Genomic DNA, 21,669 nt, shown 5'->3' with positions numbered 1-21,669 from the left:
CTCATCGACTTGATCATCATCATCATTATCATCTTCATCATATCGTCTTGAGACAAAAATAGTTATATGCACTTAAAAAGCTGAGAAAATCGATAGAGAAAGGTGGAGTATACCAGCATTCAGTAAACCAGAAAGCAAATAAAAAGGAAAACACCAAAAACAAGTGTCCCGACTGTCATGCAAAGAAAATGCCAGCTACGCTGCTAGTTAGCTGCAGTTGTGTAATACTGTGAACTCCCTCATCTTAAATATGTCAATCTTATTTTATTGATTTTCAAGGCTAGTAAACACACTAAGAAGAACAGAAGAACAACACCTTTGTACTGCACATGCTGCTATGTCTTCTTTTTTCAGAGGCGGGTGGGTGGGAGTCACGTTTGGTCAGCACAGTCAGGCACTGGACGCTTTCAGGCGACCTTTGACCTTTTAGTACAAGACACGGTCAACTAGGCTTTAACACTGTTACTGGATGATACAACACAACAACTCTGTGGTTCACCTTGAAAAACCTTCTTTCAAAAAAGCTTTGCCATCCTAAAAAAGGCCACGAAGCCTTTGGAGGGATAGTTCACGCAAAGTACGATCCTGTGTTACGTGAGTTATCGTGATCGATGTCCCACTCTGGCAAAGTGGTAATGAGCTACATGGAAGAAAAACAACGGACAGCAGAAAACTGCAAAAACAACGTGAAAAATCTGCTGCAGAAAAACAGAAAAAGTAAGTCACACCATGTTGGTCATTGCAGAAAAACACATGCAGGATGCAAATTGGGTGTACTATCCCTTTAAAACAATCATGTTTCACATGGAGCAGTGTCCCTTTGAACAACAACAGACAGTACTTGCACAAGTGCACGAGCTGTACACAACAGGAAAAGAAAAGAAAAAGAAAAGAAAGACAGAAGCACAATAAAAATATCCACTAAAATAAATAAATAAATATTCCAAATAAATAGAAACCTGAGGACTACTCACCAAACCGACTGCCCGGTCTCTTAATATCTTGGTCTGACCAATAGGGGCGAGACAAATGTGAAGGCAGCCAATGGTGGACGAGCAAAGTACAGAGGAGCTGATCGCAAGTCAAACCCCCACAAAAACAGTTTTCAGTGCTTTGAAGTCCATCGGACTAATCCCGCCTCCTCTGGCACGAGCACTTTGTAATGATGAAAAGCTGATAACACGTGAAAAACAAGAGATGAAAAAGCAGAAATCGAGAGAAAAAACAAAGTCCTGGGATGAAGGCAGGGGAGTGATATGTCCTCCGAAATAAAGCCTTCTCCTTCCATCTCGCACACAACACCTCCCACCCCCACCAGGTTTCTACAGAACACACACTGAGAGCAACAGATGTACTGTACATGCTTGCAGACACACACACTCAAACACTGCAGCCTGTGGGATTGGACTGCCCTGAAATGAGGAAGCAGACCACAGAACAGCAAAGCCAAACCTCACAACCTGCAGACGTTTCTGAACTCACGCTATGAAGGAAAACACTCGTGGAGGCTTTCAGCTTACAGAGCCTTCTTCATGACTGACATGGACTTAAATATCAGTTGTCACCAACACGCGTCCCTCCACGAGCACCTTTTTAGCACCACGAGCACAAACAAAAAGATGCTGCTGCAACAACAACAACAAACAAGTTTGATGATGCAGAGGTGTGACGTCAGATGAGCGTGAGGTTTGAGAAGAAGGGCAGCATGTCGCTGCTGCTGTGACCAGAAACAGTGCTCAGTTTGTCATTTGACAAAATATTGTAATTCTAACAAGATACACTGATGGAACGTAAGACGTGATTCATTTGTTATGACGACAGACCAGAATATTCCGTGGTGACAAGAAGCCTTTCTCATTCTATCACAAGTTGTTGTGTTGACAGAAGAAAAAGTAGAAAACAGAATTTTTGATGCTTTGATTTTTTCTTTTTTCTTTTTTTTTTTTCAGTCCTTTCTCATCTTAGTTTCACTGAGCAGTTAAATGTTTTGAGTCCCAGTGGGAGACACAACACAAAACATACACATGCAAAAACACTGATGTATTTATTCATCTACCAACATGGTCACATTGATTGATTGATTGATTGATTGATTGATTGATTATACTAAAGCAGTGGTTTGAATATTTTAACAACAGGATGACTTTGAATGTGTTCAAAATGGTTTGTTGCAGAGCAAAAAAACATTATTCCAGTGTTTTAATGTTCAGTTAAACCTGCTGAGGTTTCTCTGGTCGAAGATCAGCCTAGTCCAGGACTAAATATAATCCTGAGTTTACTTCAAAACAGGACTGGGACTGGTATCCATGCAGCCTTTCATGCCCCTCCACATGATGCTACATGGTGTTGATTATTTCCTCAAACATTTGAATTTAGGTATTAATGTAGGTTTTTCTACAGTCAATCATTTGTTTTCAATGTCAGTGTGCTGCGTTATGTATTTATTGTTTTTTCACTTGAAAATAAATGATTTTCATTTGAAGGAGTCCAAGGCTCATCATATGGAAAGTTAACAGATAAGAAGTGAAGAAATCAAATAGCCCCATCTGCTGGTAAGAAAATATCATGTCAGCTGTCAATGATTTACTTCAAAGGAGGAAAGAGAAACTTAAAGCTGATTTTGACGTGTCTGATTGGGACTGAGACGCCATTACAGGGTGAAAGAAATCTACTAGAAAGACAAGAAGGATTGTGATCTTTAATTCAGAGGGACACGAATTTGGTGAGTCTTCCTTTTGAAAGACAATTTGGATACAAATGGCTGAGAAAACTGCTCTATTCAAAGGTTTCCTGAGTTGCCATGTGTGTTCAGAGACTTTCAGAGATCCTGTGTCTCTGAGCTGCAACCACAGCTTCTGTTCAAGCTGCCTGCAACAATTCTGGGAACAAGCTAAAAACAACAACTGTCCCATTTGTAAAAGAAAATCCTCAAAGGACCATCCAGCAGTGAACTTTTCACTGAAGGACCTGGCTGACTCCTTTGCTGGAAGACAGAAATCTGAATCATGTGAGACAGAAAAAGAGAAAGGGAAAGAGCAGGTCGTGTGTGATGAACATTCAGATGCCTCTTATTTGTACTGTGAGGACGAGCAGCGAGCTGTGTGTCCTGTCTGTGAGTTTTCTCTGCACCACAGTCACAAGGTGGTTCCTGTAGAACAAGCAGTCAGTGAGCTGAAGGACCAGCTGAAATCTGACTTACAGTCTCTGCAGGACAAGAGGGACAAATACAAACGAGTGAAGGAAACATACAAAGAAGTGATTCAACACTCCAAGAAGCAGCTGTTGTCCACAGAGAAGCAGATCAGAGCAGAGTTCAACAAGCTCCACCAGTTCCTGAAAGAGGAAGAGGAGTCCAGACTGGCAGCTCTGAGGCAGGAAGAGGAGCAGAAGGGGAGGACTGTGAGCAGAGAGATGAAGATGATTGAGCAGCAGATCTCCTCTCTGTCAGACAGTATCTGTGCTGTTGAAGAAGAGCTGCAGAAACACAACGTGCCATTCCTCAGCAGTTATAAAGCCACTCAGAGCAGAGCCAGAGTCCAGTGCTCACTGTCAGATCCACAGCTGCTCTCAGGAGCTCTGATAGATGTGGCCAAACACCTGGGCAACCTGTCCTTCACAGTCTGGAAGAAGATGAAGGACAAGGTCCACTTCAGTCCTGTCATTCTGGACCCAAACACTGGACACCCCCGGCTCTGTCTGTCTGATGATCTGACCAGTGTGAGGAATGGAGACACAAAGCAGCAGCTTCCTGACAATCCAGAGAGAAACACTAAATACTATTTTGTTCTGGGCTCCGAGGGCTTCAGCTCAGGGAAACACAGCTGGGAGGTGGAGGTGGGAGACCATCCTGTCTGGAGAGTGGGTTTGGCTAAAGAGTCAGTTGACAGGAAGGGGGAGATATTTCTTTCACCAGAATATGGAATCTGGTGTTTATTGCATGATAGTGGAAAATACAGTAATGGTCTTGGTAAGACTGTCACAGTGAAGAAGAGTCTCCAGAGGATCAGAGTCCAGCTGGACTATGACAGGGGGGAGGTGTTCTTCTACGACCCTGAAGACATGACTCACATCTACACTCACAAAGGCACTTTCACTGAGAAACTCTTCCCATTTTTCAGTATTGGAAAGGCTGGTGATGCTAAAACTGCTGCTATCAAAATGTGTCAAAGTGATGTTTCTGTGTGATGATCAGGGAGGATGGTGAGGTCCAAGTGATTCATCCAGATTTTTATAATGTGCTGCTTTCATGTCAATCACAGACAATAACAGTTAGTTCTTGAAAGGTGAAAATCCTGTAATTTGAAAGCAAATGAAGAAAATTTTGAGATCCAGGTTAAATAAAAAACAACGTTTTGTCTCTTTCAGCAAATGACATGATGGAACACATTCCTTGGTCGGTGTCTGACATCAAATATATTTCCAAAGCACAGAATGACAAACTGAAGTGTGAATTTAGGATTAATTCAGTGTGTGAAGCGTTCTTTCCAAAATGGTGTTTGTGACATAAAGATGCTGCAAGAAATTGGACGAGTAGATTTAATGTGATAACTAAAATAAGAAAACTTTCATCTACAGATTTATTTGAAGTTTTCAAGGATGACCAACAAACACACATTTTAAAAAGGCTTTCATTTGAAATCATAGAAGAACAGAAAGCCTCATCTTGCCTTGTTTATTTTTGTCATTTCACAATTACTTTCTGTCTTTTTATTATCCAAGTTTAAAAAGATATCATTAAATTTCTCAAAATGCATTTCTGTTAATGCAGATTTTCAGATTGTTTCTATGTTTTTGTGATCAACATGTTTTACTGTGGAGAACATTGATGTAATAATTCAGCTGTTCATTTTTTGCCATTTGTGTCAAATACAATCTTCCACATATTATTTCAGTTTTATCCAGATGAACAAACTCAGCCTCCTTCCTTATTTGCGCTTCTTTCACTGTAGAAAAGTCTGCAGAAATGATTGAATGGTGTCAGATGCTGTTTGTATTTCTCTACAAAGTATTTTAGTGACTTTAAGATTGTGTGAATTAAGGCTGCCACTAAAGACTGTTTCTAATATCAGTGTGTTGATTTATTTAGTTGATGAAACATGAGAAAATAATGAAAGATCCCAAATAAAAACAGCAAATGCTCAAATTTCAGCGCATGAGTGTGTGTTGGATGACGTCAGGATGTACTCTGGATAACTGTGGACTGACTTTATGTTGTGTTGAAAAACTTGTTGGTTTTCTACCTGCTTTGCAAATGTTCTGCTGAAAACATGACTGAGTTCATGTGTGTCCCGAGTTACTTCTGCCAGTACGAACAGTCAAAGCCATGCTGCTTTCTGTGTTTGGAATCAGAGAAACTGACTGACTTTTCTATTTAAATGATCATTTTATTGATGACACCTTAACACATTTTCTTGAAGTTATAGAAACACGTGTAGCACGTAAGAGAACAGAGCAATAATGGGAAGAATCAGAGAACTAGAGGATTAATAATATTATTATACAGAAGAAACCCAAAGAGACAAAAAGAGACAAAAGGAAAGTAGAAAGAGCCAAGTGCAGAGAAATGATTGAGAAAGGTTGGAAACAGAGGGAATGGGAGAAAGAGTGAAAGACAGCCGACAAAGAGAAGCCAGCTCAGTGTTGTCAGTGCAGCTCAGTCACAGGCTGCAGAAAGACGACGGCAGAGCTTCAGAGTGAACACAGCGGCTCCCGTTGACCTCAGCGATGCTTCATGTGACTAAGAGCTCGCACTGACCTCAAGACACCACAGAAGGACACTGACTGTACTTTCTGTAGGCCTGCTCAGTGAATCATTCTCTATCACCATTTCAGCTTCGATCATTCACACACAATCCTGATTTGTGGGCGATGTTGGTACGTTTAGTTTAGTTCAGAACATGAAAAGCCTTTCTGATGTCAGACCAATAAAGGAGACTGATTTTGTTCCCCAGAGGAAAACAACCACGCCTCAACATCACGATCGTGGTGCTGAACTTTGATCCGGACGGTCATTTTGGTGATAACGGTGCAGCTCTGATCAATCATTATACCGGAAGCTTCTTCTTATTCTCCAGTGATAAACTGCTGTTGCCTCTGATTGTCTGACACTAAAGTCAACTTGTTATAACAGAAGCATCAATCTGCCATCCGCCTGTGTGCGTTTGTGCTTTGCTTTGTGTGACTGCGCCCCCTGCTGGAGCTCATTCACTCTCTGAACGGCCTCCAGTCTGTCAGTTGGACTGAACGCTGCTCCTCAAAGTGACACGCAGGCCGAGTGAAGCACCTGCCACTCTTGGTGCAGATGCTCAGCAGACGCCCGTCGTATTCTCTCTGCTGCGTGCGAAAGGCAGCCGTTGTGCACTGACAACACAGAGCCCCATAGAAAAGCATGCGAGATAATCTTCATCACATCCTCAACATCCTCACAGTCATCCTCATAGTGCCACAGTCATTAATCTCATCGACTTGATCATCATCATCATTATCATCTTCATCATATCGTCTTGAGACAAAAATAGTTATATGCACTTAAAAAGCTGAGAAATCGATAGAGAAAGGTGGAGTATACCAGCATTCAGTAAACCAGAAAGCAAATAAAAAGGAAAACACCAAAAACAAGTGTCCCGACTGTCATGCAAAGAAAATGCCAGCTACGCTGCTAGTTAGCTGCAGTTGTGTAATACTGTGAACTCCCTCATCTTAAATATGTCAATCTTATTTTATTGATTTTCAAGGCTAGTAAACACACTAAGAAGAACAGAAGAACAACACCTTTGTACTGCACATGCTGCTATGTCTTCTTTTTTCAGAGGCGGGTGGGTGGGAGTCACGTTTGGTCAGCACAGTCAGGCGCTGGACGCTTTCAGGCGACCTTTGACCTTTTAGTACAAGACACGGTCAACTAGGCTTTAACACTGTTACTGGATGATACAACACAACAACTCTGTGGTTCACCTTGAAAAACCTTCTTTCAAAAAAGCTTTGCCATCCTAAAAAAGGCCACGAAGCCTTTGGAGGGATAGTTCACGCAAAGTACGATCCTGTGTTACGTGAGTTATCGTGATCGATGTCCCACTCTGGCAAAGTGGTAATGAGCTACATGGAAGAAAAACAACGGACAGCAGAAAACTGCAAAAACAACGTGAAAAATCTGCTGCAGAAAAACAGAAAAAGTAAGTCACACCATGTTGGTCATTGCAGAAAAACACATGCAGGATGCAAATTGGGTGTACTATCCCTTTAAAACAATCATGTTTCACATGGAGCAGTGTCCCTTTGAACAACAACAGACAGTACTTGCACAAGTGCACGAGCTGTACACAACAGGAAAAGAAAAGAAAAAGAAAAGAAAGACAGAAGCACAATAAAAATATCCACTAAAATAAATAAATAAATATTCCAAATAAATAGAAACCTGAGGACTACTCACCAAACCGACTGCCCGGTCTCTTAATATCTTGGTCTGACCAATAGGGGCGAGACAAATGTGAAGGCAGCCAATGGTGGACGAGCAAAGTACAGAGGAGCTGATCGCAAGTCAAACCCCCACAAAAACAGTTTTCAGTGCTTTGAAGTCCATCGGACTAATCCCGCCTCCTCTGGCACGAGCACTTTGTAATGATGAAAAGCTGATAACACGTGAAAAACAAGAGATGAAAAAGCAGAAATCGAGAGAAAAAACAAAGTCCTGGGATGAAGGCAGGGGAGTGATATGTCCTCCGAAATAAAGCCTTCTCCTTCCATCTCGCACACAACACCTCCCACCCCCACCAGGTTTCTACAGAACACACACTGAGAGCAACAGATGTACTGTACATGCTTGCAGACACACACACTCAAACACTGCAGCCTGTGGGATTGGACTGCCCTGAAATGAGAAGGCAGACCACAGAACAGCAAAGCCAAACCTCACAACCTGCAGACGTTTCTGAACTCACGCTATGAAGGAAAACACTCGTGGAGGCTTTCAGCTTACAGAGCCTTCTTCATGACTGACATGGACTTAAATATCAGTTGTCACCAACACGCGTCCCTCCACGAGCACCTTTTTAGCACCACGAGCACAAACAAAAAGATGCTGCTGCAACAACAACAACAAACAAGTTTGATGATGCAGAGGTGTGACGTCAGATGAGCGTGAGGTTTGAGAAGAAGGGCAGCATGTCGCTGCTGCTGTGACCAGAAACAGTGCTCAGTTTGTCATTTGACAAAATATTGTAATTCTAACAAGATACGCTGATGGAACGTAAGACGTGATTCATTTGTTATGACGACAGACCAGAATATTCCGTGGTGACAAGAAGCCTTTCTCATTCTATCACAAGTTGTTGTGTTGACAGAAGAAAAAGTAGAAAACAGAATTTTTGATGCTTTGATTTTTTCTTTTTTCTTTTTTTTTTTTCAGTCCTTTCTCATCTTAGTTTCACTGAGCAGTTAAATGTTTTGAGTCCCAGTGGGAGACACAACACAAAACATACACATGCAAAAACACTGATGTATTTATTCATCTACCAACATGGTCACATTGATTGATTGATTGATTGATTGATTGATTGATTATACTAAAGCAGTGGTTTGAATATTTTAACAACAGGATGACTTTGAATGTGTTCAAAATGGTTTGTTGCAGAGCAAAAAAACATTATTCCAGTGTTTTAATGTTCAGTTAAACCTGCTGAGGTTTCTCTGGTCGAAGATCAGCCTAGTCCAGGACTAAATATAATCCTGAGTTTACTTCAAAACAGGACTGGGACTGGTATCCATGCAGCCTTTCATGCCCCTCCACATGATGCTACATGGTGTTGATTATTTCCTCAAACATTTGAATTTAGGTATTAATGTAGGTTTTTCTACAGTCAATCATTTGTTTTCAATGTCAGTGTGCTGCGTTATGTATTTATTGTTTTTTCACTTGAAAATAAATGATTTTCATTTGAAGGAGTCCAAGGCTCATCATATGGAAAGTTAACAGATAAGAAGTGAAGAAATCAAATAGCCCCATCTGCTGGTAAGAAAATATCATGTCAGCTGTCAATGATTTACTTCAAAGGAGGAAAGAGAAACTTAAAGCTGATTTTGACGTGTCTGATTGGGACTGAGACGCCATTACAGGGTGAAAGAAATCTACTAGAAAGACAAGAAGGATTGTGATCTTTAATTCAGAGGGACACGAATTTGGTGAGTCTTCCTTTTGAAAGACAATTTGGATACAAATGGCTGAGAAAACTGCTCTATTCAAAGGTTTCCTGAGTTGCCATGTGTGTTCAGAGACTTTCAGAGATCCTGTGTCTCTGAGCTGCAACCACAGCTTCTGTTCAAGCTGCCTGCAACAATTCTGGGAACAAGCTAAAAACAACAACTGTCCCATTTGTAAAAGAAAATCCTCAAAGGACGATCCAGCAGTGAACTTTTCACTGAAGGACCTGGCTGACTCCTTTGCTGGAAGACAGAAATCTGAATCATGTGAGACAGAAAAAGAGAAAGGGAAAGAGCAGGTCGTGTGTGATGAACATTCAGATGCCTCTTATTTGTACTGTGAGGACGAGCAGCGAGCTGTGTGTCCTGTCTGTGAGTTTTCTCTGCACCACAGTCACAAGGTGGTTCCTGTAGAACAAGCAGTCAGTGAGCTGAAGGACCAGCTGAAATCTGACTTACAGTCTCTGCAGGACAAGAGGGACAAATACAAACGAGTGAAGGAAACATACAAAGAAATGATTCAACACTCCAAGAAGCAGCTGTTGTCCACAGAGAAGCAGATCAGAGCAGAGTTCAACAAGCTCCACCAGTTCCTGAAAGAGGAAGAGGAGTCCAGACTGGCAGCTCTGAGGGAGGAAGAGGAGCAGAAGGGGAGGACTGTGAGCAGAGAGATGAAGATGATTGAGCAGCAGATCTCCTCTCTGTCAGACAGTATCTGTGCTGTTGAAGAAGAGCTGCAGAAACACAACGTGCCATTCCTCAGCAGTTATAAAGCCACTCAGAGCAGAGCCAGAGTCCAGTGCTCACTGTCAGATCCACAGCTGCTCTCAGGAGCTCTGATAGATGTGGCCAAACACCTGGGCAACCTGTCCTTCACAGTCTGGAAGAAGATGAAGGACAAGGTCCACTTCAGTCCTGTCATTCTGGACCCAAACACTGGACACCCCCGGCTCTGTCTGTCTGATGATCTGACCAATGTGAGGTGGGGAAACACAAAGCAGCAGCTTCCTGACAATTCAGAGAGACACACTAAATATCCCACTGTTCTGGGCTCTGAGGGCTTCAGCTCAGGGAAACACAGCTGGGAGGTGGAGGTGGGAGACCATCCTGACTGGAATGTGGGTTTGGCTAAAGAGTCAGTTGACAGGAAGGGGGAGACAGGTGCCTCACCAGGATATGGAATCTGGTGTTTATTGCATCGCAGAGGAAAATACATTAATGGTCTTGGTGAGACTGTCACAGTGAAGAAGAGTCTCCAGAGGATCAGAGTCCAGCTGGACTATGACAGGGGGGAGGTGTCCTTCTACGACCCTGAAGACATGACTCACATCTACACTCACAGAGACACTTTCACTGAGAAACTCTTCCCATATTTTGAAATTGGAGACACTGGTGATGCTAAAACTGCTGCTATCAAAATGTGTCAAAGTGATGTTTCTGTGTGATGATCAGGGAGGATGGTGAGGTCCAAGTGATTCATTCAGATTTTTATAATGTGCTGCTTTCATGTCAATCACAGACAATAACAGTTACTTCTTTAAAGGTGAAAATCCTGTCATTTGAAAGCAAATGAAGAAAATATGGAGATCCAGGTTAAATAGAAAATAATGTTTTGTCTCTTTAAACAAATGACATGATGGAACACATTCCTTGGTCGGTGTCTGACATCAAATATATTTCCAAAGCACAGAATGACAAACTGAAGTGTGAATTTAGGATTAATTCAGTGTGTCAAGTGTTCTTTCCAAAATGGTGTTTGTGGCATTAAGATGCTGTGAGGAGTTGGACGAGAAGATTTAATGTGATAATTAAAATAATAAAACTTTCATCTACAGATTTATTTGAAGTTTTCAAGGATGAACAACAAACACACATTTTAAAAAGGCTTTTATTTGAAATCATAGAAGAACAGAAAGCCTCATCTTGCCTTGTTTATTTTTGTCATTTCACAATTATTTTTGTCTTTTTATTATTCCAGTTAAAAAAAATAAACAGTAAATTTCTCAAAATGCAGTTATGTTAATGAACATTTTAAGATTTTTTCAATATTTTTGTGATCAACATGTTTTACTGTGGAGAACGTTGATGTAATAATTCAGCTGTTCATTTTTTTGCCATTTGTGTCAAATACAATCTTCCACATATTATTTCAGTTTTATCCAGATGAACAAACTCAGCCTCCTTCCTTATTTGTGCTTCTTTCGCTGTAGAAAAGTCTGCAGAAATTGTCTGATGGTGTCAGATGCTGTTTGTATTTCTCTACAAAGTATTTTAGTGACTTTAAGATTGTGTGAATTAAGGCTGCGACTAAAGACTGTTTCTAATATCAGTGTGTTGATTTATTTAGTTGATCAAATATGAGAAAATAATGAAAGATCCCAAATAAAAACAGCAAATGCTCAAATTTCAGCGCATGAGTGTGTGTTGGATGGACGTCAGGATGTACTCTGGATAACTGTGGACTGACTTTATGTTGTGTTGAAAAACTTGTTGGTTTTCTACCTGCTTTGCAAATGTTCTGCTGAAAACATGACTGAGTTCATGTGTGTCCCGAGTTACTTCTGCCAGAACGAACAGTCAAAGCCATGCTGCTTTCTGTGTTTGGAATCAGAGAAACTGACTGACTTTTCTATTTAAATGATCATTTTATTGATAACACCTTAACACATTTTCTTGAAGTTATAGAAACACGTGTAGCACGTAAGAGAACAGAGCAATAATGGGAAGAATCAGAGAACTAGAGGATTAATAATATTATTATACAGAAGAAACCCAAAGTGAGAAAAAGAGACAAAAGGAAAGTAGAAAGAGCCAAGTGCAGAGAAATGATTGAGAAAGGTTGGAAACAGAGGGAATGGGAGAAAGAGTGAAAGACACCCGACAAAGAGAAGCCAGCTCAGTGTTGTCAGTGCAGCTCAGTCACAGGCTGCAGAAAGACGACGGCAGAGCTTCAGAGTGAACACAGCGGCTCCCGTTGACCTCAGCGATGCTTCATGTGACTAAGAGCTCGCACTGACCTCAAGACACCACAGAAGGACACTGACTGTACTTTCTGTAGGCCTGCTCAGTGAATCATTCTCTATCACCATTTCAGCTTCGATCATTCACACACAATCCTGATTTGTGGGCGATGTTGGTACGTTTAGTTTAGTTCGGAACATGAAAAGCCTTTCTGATGTCAGACCAATAAAGGAGACTGATTTTGTTCCCCAGAGGAAAACAACCACGCCTCAACATTACGATCGTGGTGCTGAACTTTGATCCGGACGGTCATTTTGGTGATAACGGTGCGGCTCTGATCAATCATTATACCGGAAGCTTCTTCTTATTCTCCAGTGATAAACTGCTGTTGCCTCTGATTGTCTGACACTAAAGTCAACTTGTTATAACATAAGCATCAATCTGCCATCCGCCTGTGTGCGTTTGTGCTTTGCTTTGTGTGACTGCGCCCCCTGCTGGAACTCATTCACTCTCTGAACGGCCTCCAGTCTGTCAGTTGGACTGAACGCTGCTCCTCAAAGTGACACGCAGGCCGAGTGAAGCACCTGCCACTCTTGGTGCAGATGCTCAGCAGACGCCCGTCGTATTCTCTCTGCTGCGTGCGAAAGGCAGCCGTTGTGCACTGACAACACAGAGCCCCATAGAAAAGCATGCGAGATAATCTTCATCACATCCTCAACATCCTCACAGTCATCCTCATAGTGCCACAGTCATTAATCTCATCGACTTGATCATCATCATCATTATCATCTTCATCATATCGTCTTGAGACAAAAATAGTTATATGCACTTAAAAAGCTGAGAAAATCGATAGAGAAAGGTGGAGTATACCAGCATTCAGTAAACCAGAAAGCAAATAAAAAGGAAAACACCAAAAACAAGTGTCCCGACTGTCATGCAAAGAAAATGCCAGCTACGCTGCTAGTTAGCTGCAGTTGTGTAATACTGTGAACTCCCTCATCTTAAATATGTCAATCTTATTTTATTGATTTTCAAGGCTAGTAAACACACTAAGAAGAACAGAAGAACAACACCTTTGTACTGCACATGCTGCTATGTCTTCTTTTTTCAGAGGCGGGTGGGTGGGAGTCACGTTTGGTCAGCACAGTCAGGCACTGGACGCTTTCAGGCGACCTTTGACCTTTTAGTACAAGACACGGTCAACTAGGCTTTAACACTGTTACTGGATGATACAACACAACAACTCTGTGGTTCACCTTGAAAAACCTTCTTTCAAAAAAGCTTTGCCATCCTAAAAAAGGCCACGAAGCCTTTGGAGGGATAGTTCACGCAAAGTACGATCCTGTGTTACGTGAGTTATCGTGATCGATGTCCCACTCTGGCAAAGTGGTAATGAGCTACATGGAAGAAAAACAACGGACAGCAGAAAACTGCAAAAACAACGTGAAAAATCTGCTGCAGAAAAACAGAAAAAGTAAGTCACACCATGTTGGTCATTGCAGAAAAACACATGCAGGATGCAAATTGGGTGTACTATCCCTTTAAAACAATCATGTTTCACATGGAGCAGTGTCCCTTTGAACAACAACAGACAGTACTTGCACAAGTGCACGAGCTGTACACAACAGGAAAAGAAAAGAAAAAGAAAAGAAAGACAGAAGCACAATAAAAATATCCACTAAAATAAATAAATAAATATTCCAAATAAATAGAAACCTGAGGACTACTCACCAAACCGACTGCCCGGTCTCTTAATATCTTGGTCTGACCAATAGGGGCGAGACAAATGTGAAGGCAGCCAATGGTGGACGAGCAAAGTACAGAGGAGCTGATCGCAAGTCAAACCCCCACAAAAACAGTTTTCAGTGCTTTGAAGTCCATCGGACTAATCCCGCCTCCTCTGGCACGAGCACTTTGTAATGATGAAAAGCTGATAACACGTGAAAAACAAGAGATGAAAAAGCAGAAATCGAGAGAAAAAACAAAGTCCTGGGATGAAGGCAGGGGAGTGATATGTCCTCCGAAATAAAGCCTTCTCCTTCCATCTCGCACACAACACCTCCCACCCCCACCAGGTTTCTACAGAACACACACTGAGAGCAACAGATGTACTGTACATGCTTGCAGACACACACACTCAAACACTGCAGCCTGTGGGATTGGACTGCCCTGAAATGAGGAAGCAGACCACAGAACAGCAAAGCCAAACCTCACAACCTGCAGACGTTTCTGAACTCACGCTATGAAGGAAAACACTCGTGGAGGCTTTCAGCTTACAGAGCCTTCTTCATGACTGACATGGACTTAAATATCAGTTGTCACCAACACGCGTCCCTCCACGAGCACCTTTTTAGCACCACGAGCACAAACAAAAAGATGCTGCTGCAACAACAACAACAAACAAGTTTGATGATGCAGAGGTGTGACGTCAGATGAGCGTGAGGTTTGAGAAGAAGGGCAGCATGTCGCTGCTGCTGTGACCAGAAACAGTGCTCAGTTTGTCATTTGACAAAATATTGTAATTCTAACAAGATACGCTGATGGAACGTAAGACGTGATTCATTTGTTATGACGACAGACCAGAATATTCCGTGGTGACAAGAAGCCTTTCTCATTCTATCACAAGTTGTTGTGTTGACAGAAGAAAAAGTAGAAAACAGAATTTTTGATGCTTTGATTTTTTCTTTTTTCTTTTTTTTTTTTCAGTCCTTTCTCATCTTAGTTTCACTGAGCAGTTAAATGTTTTGAGTCCCAGTGGGAGACACAACACAAAACATACACATGCAAAAACACTGATGTATTTATTCATCTACCAACATGGTCACATTGATTGATTGATTGATTGATTGATTGATTGATTATACTAAAGCAGTGGTTTGAATATTTTAACAACAGGATGACTTTGAATGTGTTCAAAATGGTTTGTTGCAGAGCAAAAAAACATTATTCCAGTGTTTTAATGTTCAGTTAAACCTGCTGAGGTTTCTCTGGTCGAAGATCAGCCTAGTCCAGGACTAAATATAATCCTGAGTTTACTTCAAAACAGGACTGGGACTGGTATCCATGCAGCCTTTCATGCCCCTCCACATGATGCTACATGGTGTTGATTATTTCCTCAAACATTTGAATTTAGGTATTAATGTAGGTTTTTCTACAGTCAATCATTTGTTTTCAATGTCAGTGTGCTGCGTTATGTATTTATTGTTTTTTCACTTGAAAATAAATGATTTTCATTTGAAGGAGTCCAAGGCTCATCATATGGAAAGTTAACAGATAAGAAGTGAAGAAATCAAATAGCCCCATCTGCTGGTAAGAAAATATCATGTCAGCTGTCAATGATTTACTTCAAAGGAGGAAAGAGAAACTTAAAGCTGATTTTGACGTGTCTGATTGGGACTGAGACGCCATTACAGGGTGAAAGAAATCTACTAGAAAGACAAGAAGGATTGTGATCTTTAATTCAGAGGGACACGAATTTGGTGAGTCTTCCTTTTGAAAGACAATTTGGATACAAATGGCTGAGAAAACTGCTCTATTCAAAGGTTTCCTGAGTTGCCATGTGTGTTCAGAGACTTTCAGAGATCCTGTGTCTCTGAGCTGCAACCACAGCTTCTGTTCAAGCTGCCTGCAACAATTCTGGGAACAAGCTAAAAACAACAACTGTCCCATTTGTAAAAGAAAATCCTCAAAGGACCATCCAGCAGTGAACTTTTCACTGAAGGACCTGGCTGACTCCTTTGCTGGAAGACAGAAATCTGAATCATGTGAGACAGAAAAAGAGAAAGGGAAAGAGCAGGTCGTGTGTGATGAACATTCAGATGCCTCTTATTTGTACTGTGAGGACGAGCAGCGAGCTGTGTGTCCTGTCTGTGAGTTTTCTCTGCACCACAGTCACAAGGTGGTTCCTGTAGAACAAGCAGTCAGTGAGCTGAAGGACCAGCTGAAATCTGACTTACAGTCTCTGCAGGACAAGAGGGACAAATACAAACGAGTGAAGGAAACATACAAAGAAGTGATTCAACACTCCAAGAAGCAGCTGTTGTCCACAGAGAAGCAGATCAGAGCAGAGTTCAACAAGCTCCACCAGTTCCTGAAAGAGGAAGAGGAGTCCAGACTGGCAGCTCTGAGGCAGGAAGAGGAGCAGAAGGGGAGGACTGTGAGCAGAGAGATGAAGATGATTGAGCAGCAGATCTCCTCTCTGTCAGACAGTATCTGTGCTGTTGAAGAAGAGCTGCAGAAACACAACGTGCCATTCCTCAGCAGTTATAAAGCCACTCAGAGCAGAGCCAGAGTCCAGTGCTCACTGTCAGATCCACAGCTGCTCTCAGGAGCTCTGATAGATGTGGCCAAACACCTGGGCAACCTGTCCTTCACAGTCTGGAAGAAGATGAAGGACAAGGTCCACTTCAGTCCTGTCATTCTGGACCCAAACACTGGACACCCCCGGCTCTGTCTGTCTGATGATCTGACCAGTGTGAGGAATGGAGACACAAAGCAGCAGCTTCCTGACAATCCAGAGAGAAACACTAAATACTATTTTGTTCTGGGCTCCGAGGGCTTCAGCTCAGGGAAACACAGCTGGGAGGTGGAGGTGGGAGACCATCCTGTCTGGAGAGTGGGTTTGGCTAAAGAGTCAGTTGACAGGAAGGGGGAGATATTTCTTTCACCAGAATATGGAATCTGGTGTTTATTGCATGATAGTGGAAAATACAGTAATGGTCTTGGTAAGACTGTCACAGTGAAGAAGAGTCTCCAGAGGATCAGAGTCCAGCTGGACTATGACAGGGGGGAGGTGTTCTTCTACGACCCTGAAGACATGACTCACATCTACACTCACAAAGGCACTTTCACTGAGAAACTCTTCCCATTTTTCAGTATTGGAAAGGCTGGTGATGCTAAAACTGCTGCTATCAAAATGTGTCAAAGTGATGTTTCTGTGTGATGATCAGGGAGGATGGTGAGGTCCAAGTGATTCATCCAGATTTTTATAATGTGCTGCTTTCATGTCAATCACAGACAATAACAGTTAGTTCTTGAAAGGTGAAAATCCTGTAATTTGAAAGCAAATGAAGAAAATTTTGAGATCCAGGTTAAATAAAAAACAACGTTTTGTCTCTTTCAGCAAATGACATGATGGAACACATTCCTTGGTCGGTGTCTGACATCAAATATATTTCCAAAGCACAGAATGACAAACTGAAGTGTGAATTTAGGATTAATTCAGTGTGTGAAGCGTTCTTTCCAAAATGGTGTTTGTGACATAAAGATGCTGCAAGAAATTGGACGAGTAGATTTAATGTGATAACTAAAATAAGAAAACTTTCATCTACAGATTTATTTGAAGTTTTCAAGGATGACCAACAAACACACATTTTAAAAAGGCTTTCATTTGAAATCATAGAAGAACAGAAAGCCTCATCTTGCCTTGTTTATTTTTGTCATTTCACAATTACTTTCTGTCTTTTTATTATCCAAGTTTAAAAAGATATCATTAAATTTCTCAAAATGCATTTCTGTTAATGCAGATTTTCAGATTGTTTCTATGTTTTTGTGATCAACATGTTTTACTGTGGAGAACATTGATGTAATAATTCAGCTGTTCATTTTTTGCCATTTGTGTCAAATACAATCTTCCACATATTATTTCAGTTTTATCCAGATGAACAAACTCAGCCTCCTTCCTTATTTGCGCTTCTTTCACTGTAGAAAAGTCTGCAGAAATGATTGAATGGTGTCAGATGCTGTTTGTATTTCTCTACAAAGTATTTTAGTGACTTTAAGATTGTGTGAATTAAGGCTGCCACTAAAGACTGTTTCTAATATCAGTGTGTTGATTTATTTAGTTGATGAAACATGAGAAAATAATGAAAGATCCCAAATAAAAACAGCAAATGCTCAAATTTCAGCGCATGAGTGTGTGTTGGATGACGTCAGGATGTACTCTGGATAACTGTGGACTGACTTTATGTTGTGTTGAAAAACTTGTTGGTTTTCTACCTGCTTTGCAAATGTTCTGCTGAAAACATGACTGAGTTCATGTGTGTCCCGAGTTACTTCTGCCAGTACGAACAGTCAAAGCCATGCTGCTTTCTGTGTTTGGAATCAGAGAAACTGACTGACTTTTCTATTTAAATGATCATTTTATTGATGACACCTTAACACATTTTCTTGAAGTTATAGAAACACGTGTAGCACGTAAGAGAACAGAGCAATAATGGGAAGAATCAGAGAACTAGAGGATTAATAATATTATTATACAGAAGAAACCCAAAGAGACAAAAAGAGACAAAAGGAAAGTAGAAAGAGCCAAGTGCAGAGAAATGATTGAGAAAGGTTGGAAACAGAGGGAATGGGAGAAAGAGTGAAAGACAGCCGACAAAGAGAAGCCAGCTCAGTGTTGTCAGTGCAGCTCAGTCACAGGCTGCAGAAAGACGACGGCAGAGCTTCAGAGTGAACACAGCGGCTCCCGTTGACCTCAGCGATGCTTCATGTGACTAAGAGCTCGCACTGACCTCAAGACACCACAGAAGGACACTGACTGTACTTTCTGTAGGCCTGCTCAGTGAATCATTCTCTATCACCATTTCAGCTTCGATCATTCACACACAATCCTGATTTGTGGGCGATGTTGGTACGTTTAGTTTAGTTCAGAACATGAAAAGCCTTTCTGATGTCAGACCAATAAAGGAGACTGATTTTGTTCCCCAGAGGAAAACAACCACGCCTCAACATCACGATCGTGGTGCTGAACTTTGATCCGGACGGTCATTTTGGTGATAACGGTGCAGCTCTGATCAATCATTATACCGGAAGCTTCTTCTTATTCTCCAGTGATAAACTGCTGTTGCCTCTGATTGTCTGACACTAAAGTCAACTTGTTATAACAGAAGCATCAATCTGCCATCCGCCTGTGTGCGTTTGTGCTTTGCTTTGTGTGACTGCGCCCCCTGCTGGAGCTCATTCACTCTCTGAACGGCCTCCAGTCTGTCAGTTGGACTGAACGCTGCTCCTCAAAGTGACACGCAGGCCGAGTGAAGCACCTGCCACTCTTGGTGCAGATGCTCAGCAGACGCCCGTCGTATTCTCTCTGCTGCGTGCGAAAGGCAGCCGTTGTGCACTGACAACACAGAGCCCCATAGAAAAGCATGCGAGATAATCTTCATCACATCCTCAACATCCTCACAGTCATCCTCATAGTGCCACAGTCATTAATCTCATCGACTTGATCATCATCATCATTATCATCTTCATCATATCGTCTTGAGACAAAAATAGTTATATGCACTTAAAAAGCTGAGAAATCGATAGAGAAAGGTGGAGTATACCAGCATTCAGTAAACCAGAAAGCAAATAAAAAGGAAAACACCAAAAACAAGTGTCCCGACTGTCATGCAAAGAAAATGCCAGCTACGCTGCTAGTTAGCTGCAGTTGTGTAATACTGTGAACTCCCTCATCTTAAATATGTCAATCTTATTTTATTGATTTTCAAGGCTAGTAAACACACTAAGAAGAACAGAAGAACAACACCTTTGTACTGCACATGCTGCTATGTCTTCTTTTTTCAGAGGCGGGTGGGTGGGAGTCACGTTTGGTCAGCACAGTCAGGCACTGGACGCTTTCAGGCGACCTTTGACCTTTTAGTACAAGACACGGTCAACTAGGCTTTAACACTGTTACTGGATGATACAACACAACAACTCTGTGGTTCACCTTGAAAAACCTTCTTTCAAAAAAGCTTTGCCATCCTAAAAAAGGCCACGAAGCCTTTGGAGGGATAGTTCACGCAAAGTACGATCCTGTGTTACGTGAGTTATCGTGATCGATGTCCCACTCTGGCAAAGTGGTAATGAGCTACATGGAAGAAAAACAACGGACAGCAGAAAACTGCAAAAACAACGTGAAAAATCTGCTGCAGAAAAACAGAAAAAGTAAGTCACACCATGTTGGTCATTGCAGAAAAACACATGCAGGATGCAAATTGGGTGTACTATCCCTTTAAAACAATCATGTTTCACATGGAGCAGTGTCCCTTTGAACAACAACAGACAGTACTTGCACAAGTGCACGAGCTGTACACAACAGGAAAAGAAAAGAAAAAGAAAAGAAAGACAGAAGCACAATAAAAATATCCACTAAAATAAATAAATAAATATTCCAAATAAATAGAAACCTGAGGACTACTCACCAAACCGACTGCCCGGTCTCTTAATATCTTGGTCTGACCAATAGGGGCGAGACAAATGTGAAGGCAGCCAATGGTGGACGAGCAAAGTACAGAGGAGCTGATCGCAAGTCAAACCCCCACAAAAACAGTTTTCAGTGCTTTGAAGTCCATCGGACTAATCCCGCCTCCTCTGGCACGAGCACTTTGTAATGATGAAAAGCTGATAACACGTGAAAAACAAGAGATGAAAAAGCAGAAATCGAGAGAAAAAACAAAGTCCTGGGATGAAGGCAGGGGAGTGATATGTCCTCCGAAATAAAGCCTTCTCCTTCCATCTCGCACACAACACCTCCCACCCCCACCAGGTTTCTACAGAACACACACTGAGAGCAACAGATGTACTGTACATGCTTGCAGACACACACACTCAAACACTGCAGCCTGTGGGATTGGACTGCCCTGAAATGAGGAAGCAGACCACAGAACAGCAAAGCCAAACCTCACAACCTGCAGACGTTTCTGAACTCACGCTATGAAGGAAAACACTCGTGGAGGCTTTCAGCTTACAGAGCCTTCTTCATGACTGACATGGACTTAAATATCAGTTGTCACCAACACGCGTCCCTCCACGAGCACCTTTTTAGCACCACGAGCACAAACAAAAAGATGCTGCTGCAACAACAACAACAAACAAGTTTGATGATGCAGAGGTGTGACGTCAGATGAGCGTGAGGTTTGAGAAGAAGGGCAGCATGTCGCTGCTGCTGTGACCAGAAACAGTGCTCAGTTTGTCATTTGACAAAATATTGTAATTCTAACAAGATACGCTGATGGAACGTAAGACGTGATTCATTTGTTATGACGACAGACCAGAATATTCCGTGGTGACAAGAAGCCTTTCTCATTCTATCACAAGTTGTTGTGTTGACAGAAGAAAAAGTAGAAAACAGAATTTTTGATGCTTTGATTTTTTCTTTTTTCTTTTTTTTTTTTCAGTCCTTTCTCATCTTAGTTTCACTGAGCAGTTAAATGTTTTGAGTCCCAGTGGGAGACACAACACAAAACATACACATGCAAAAACACTGATGTATTTATTCATCTACCAACATGGTCACATTGATTGATTGATTGATTGATTGATTGATTGATTATACTAAAGCAGTGGTTTGAATATTTTAACAACAGGATGACTTTGAATGTGTTCAAAATGGTTTGTTGCAGAGCAAAAAAACATTATTCCAGTGTTTTAATGTTCAGTTAAACCTGCTGAGGTTTCTCTGGTCGAAGATCAGCCTAGTCCAGGACTAAATATAATCCTGAGTTTACTTCAAAACAGGACTGGGACTGG

General features: G+C 41.6%; 3 protein-coding genes across 3 annotated transcripts; all 3 read left to right on the top strand.

Annotated features, from left to right (window-relative positions):
* Nucleotides 1-2,757: 2,757 nt before the first annotated feature.
* On the top strand, nucleotides 2,758-4,185 carry LOC143320994 (zinc-binding protein A33-like). Its single transcript, XM_076731079.1, has one exon. It carries the CDS (start codon nucleotides 2,758-2,760, stop codon nucleotides 4,183-4,185), a length of 1,428 nt encoding a protein of 475 aa, XP_076587194.1.
* Nucleotides 4,186-9,212: 5,027 nt separating this feature from the next.
* LOC143320995 (zinc-binding protein A33-like) lies at nucleotides 9,213-10,640 on the top strand. The gene has a single exon (XM_076731081.1). The coding sequence runs from the start codon at nucleotides 9,213-9,215 to the stop codon at nucleotides 10,638-10,640; it is 1,428 nt and encodes a 475-aa protein (XP_076587196.1).
* A 5,030-nt stretch (nucleotides 10,641-15,670) lies between these two features.
* LOC143321310 (zinc-binding protein A33-like) lies at nucleotides 15,671-17,098 on the top strand. The gene has a single exon (XM_076731589.1). It carries the CDS (start codon nucleotides 15,671-15,673, stop codon nucleotides 17,096-17,098), a length of 1,428 nt encoding a protein of 475 aa, XP_076587704.1.
* The last annotated feature ends 4,571 nt before the right edge of the window (nucleotides 17,099-21,669 follow it).

The sequence above is a fragment of the Chaetodon auriga genome, chromosome 5 (genome assembly GCF_051107435.1).
Source record: "Chaetodon auriga isolate fChaAug3 chromosome 5, fChaAug3.hap1, whole genome shotgun sequence".
NCBI lineage: Eukaryota > Metazoa > Chordata > Actinopteri > Chaetodontiformes > Chaetodontidae > Chaetodon > Chaetodon auriga.
This window is presented reverse-complemented; position numbering and strand designations above follow the sequence as displayed.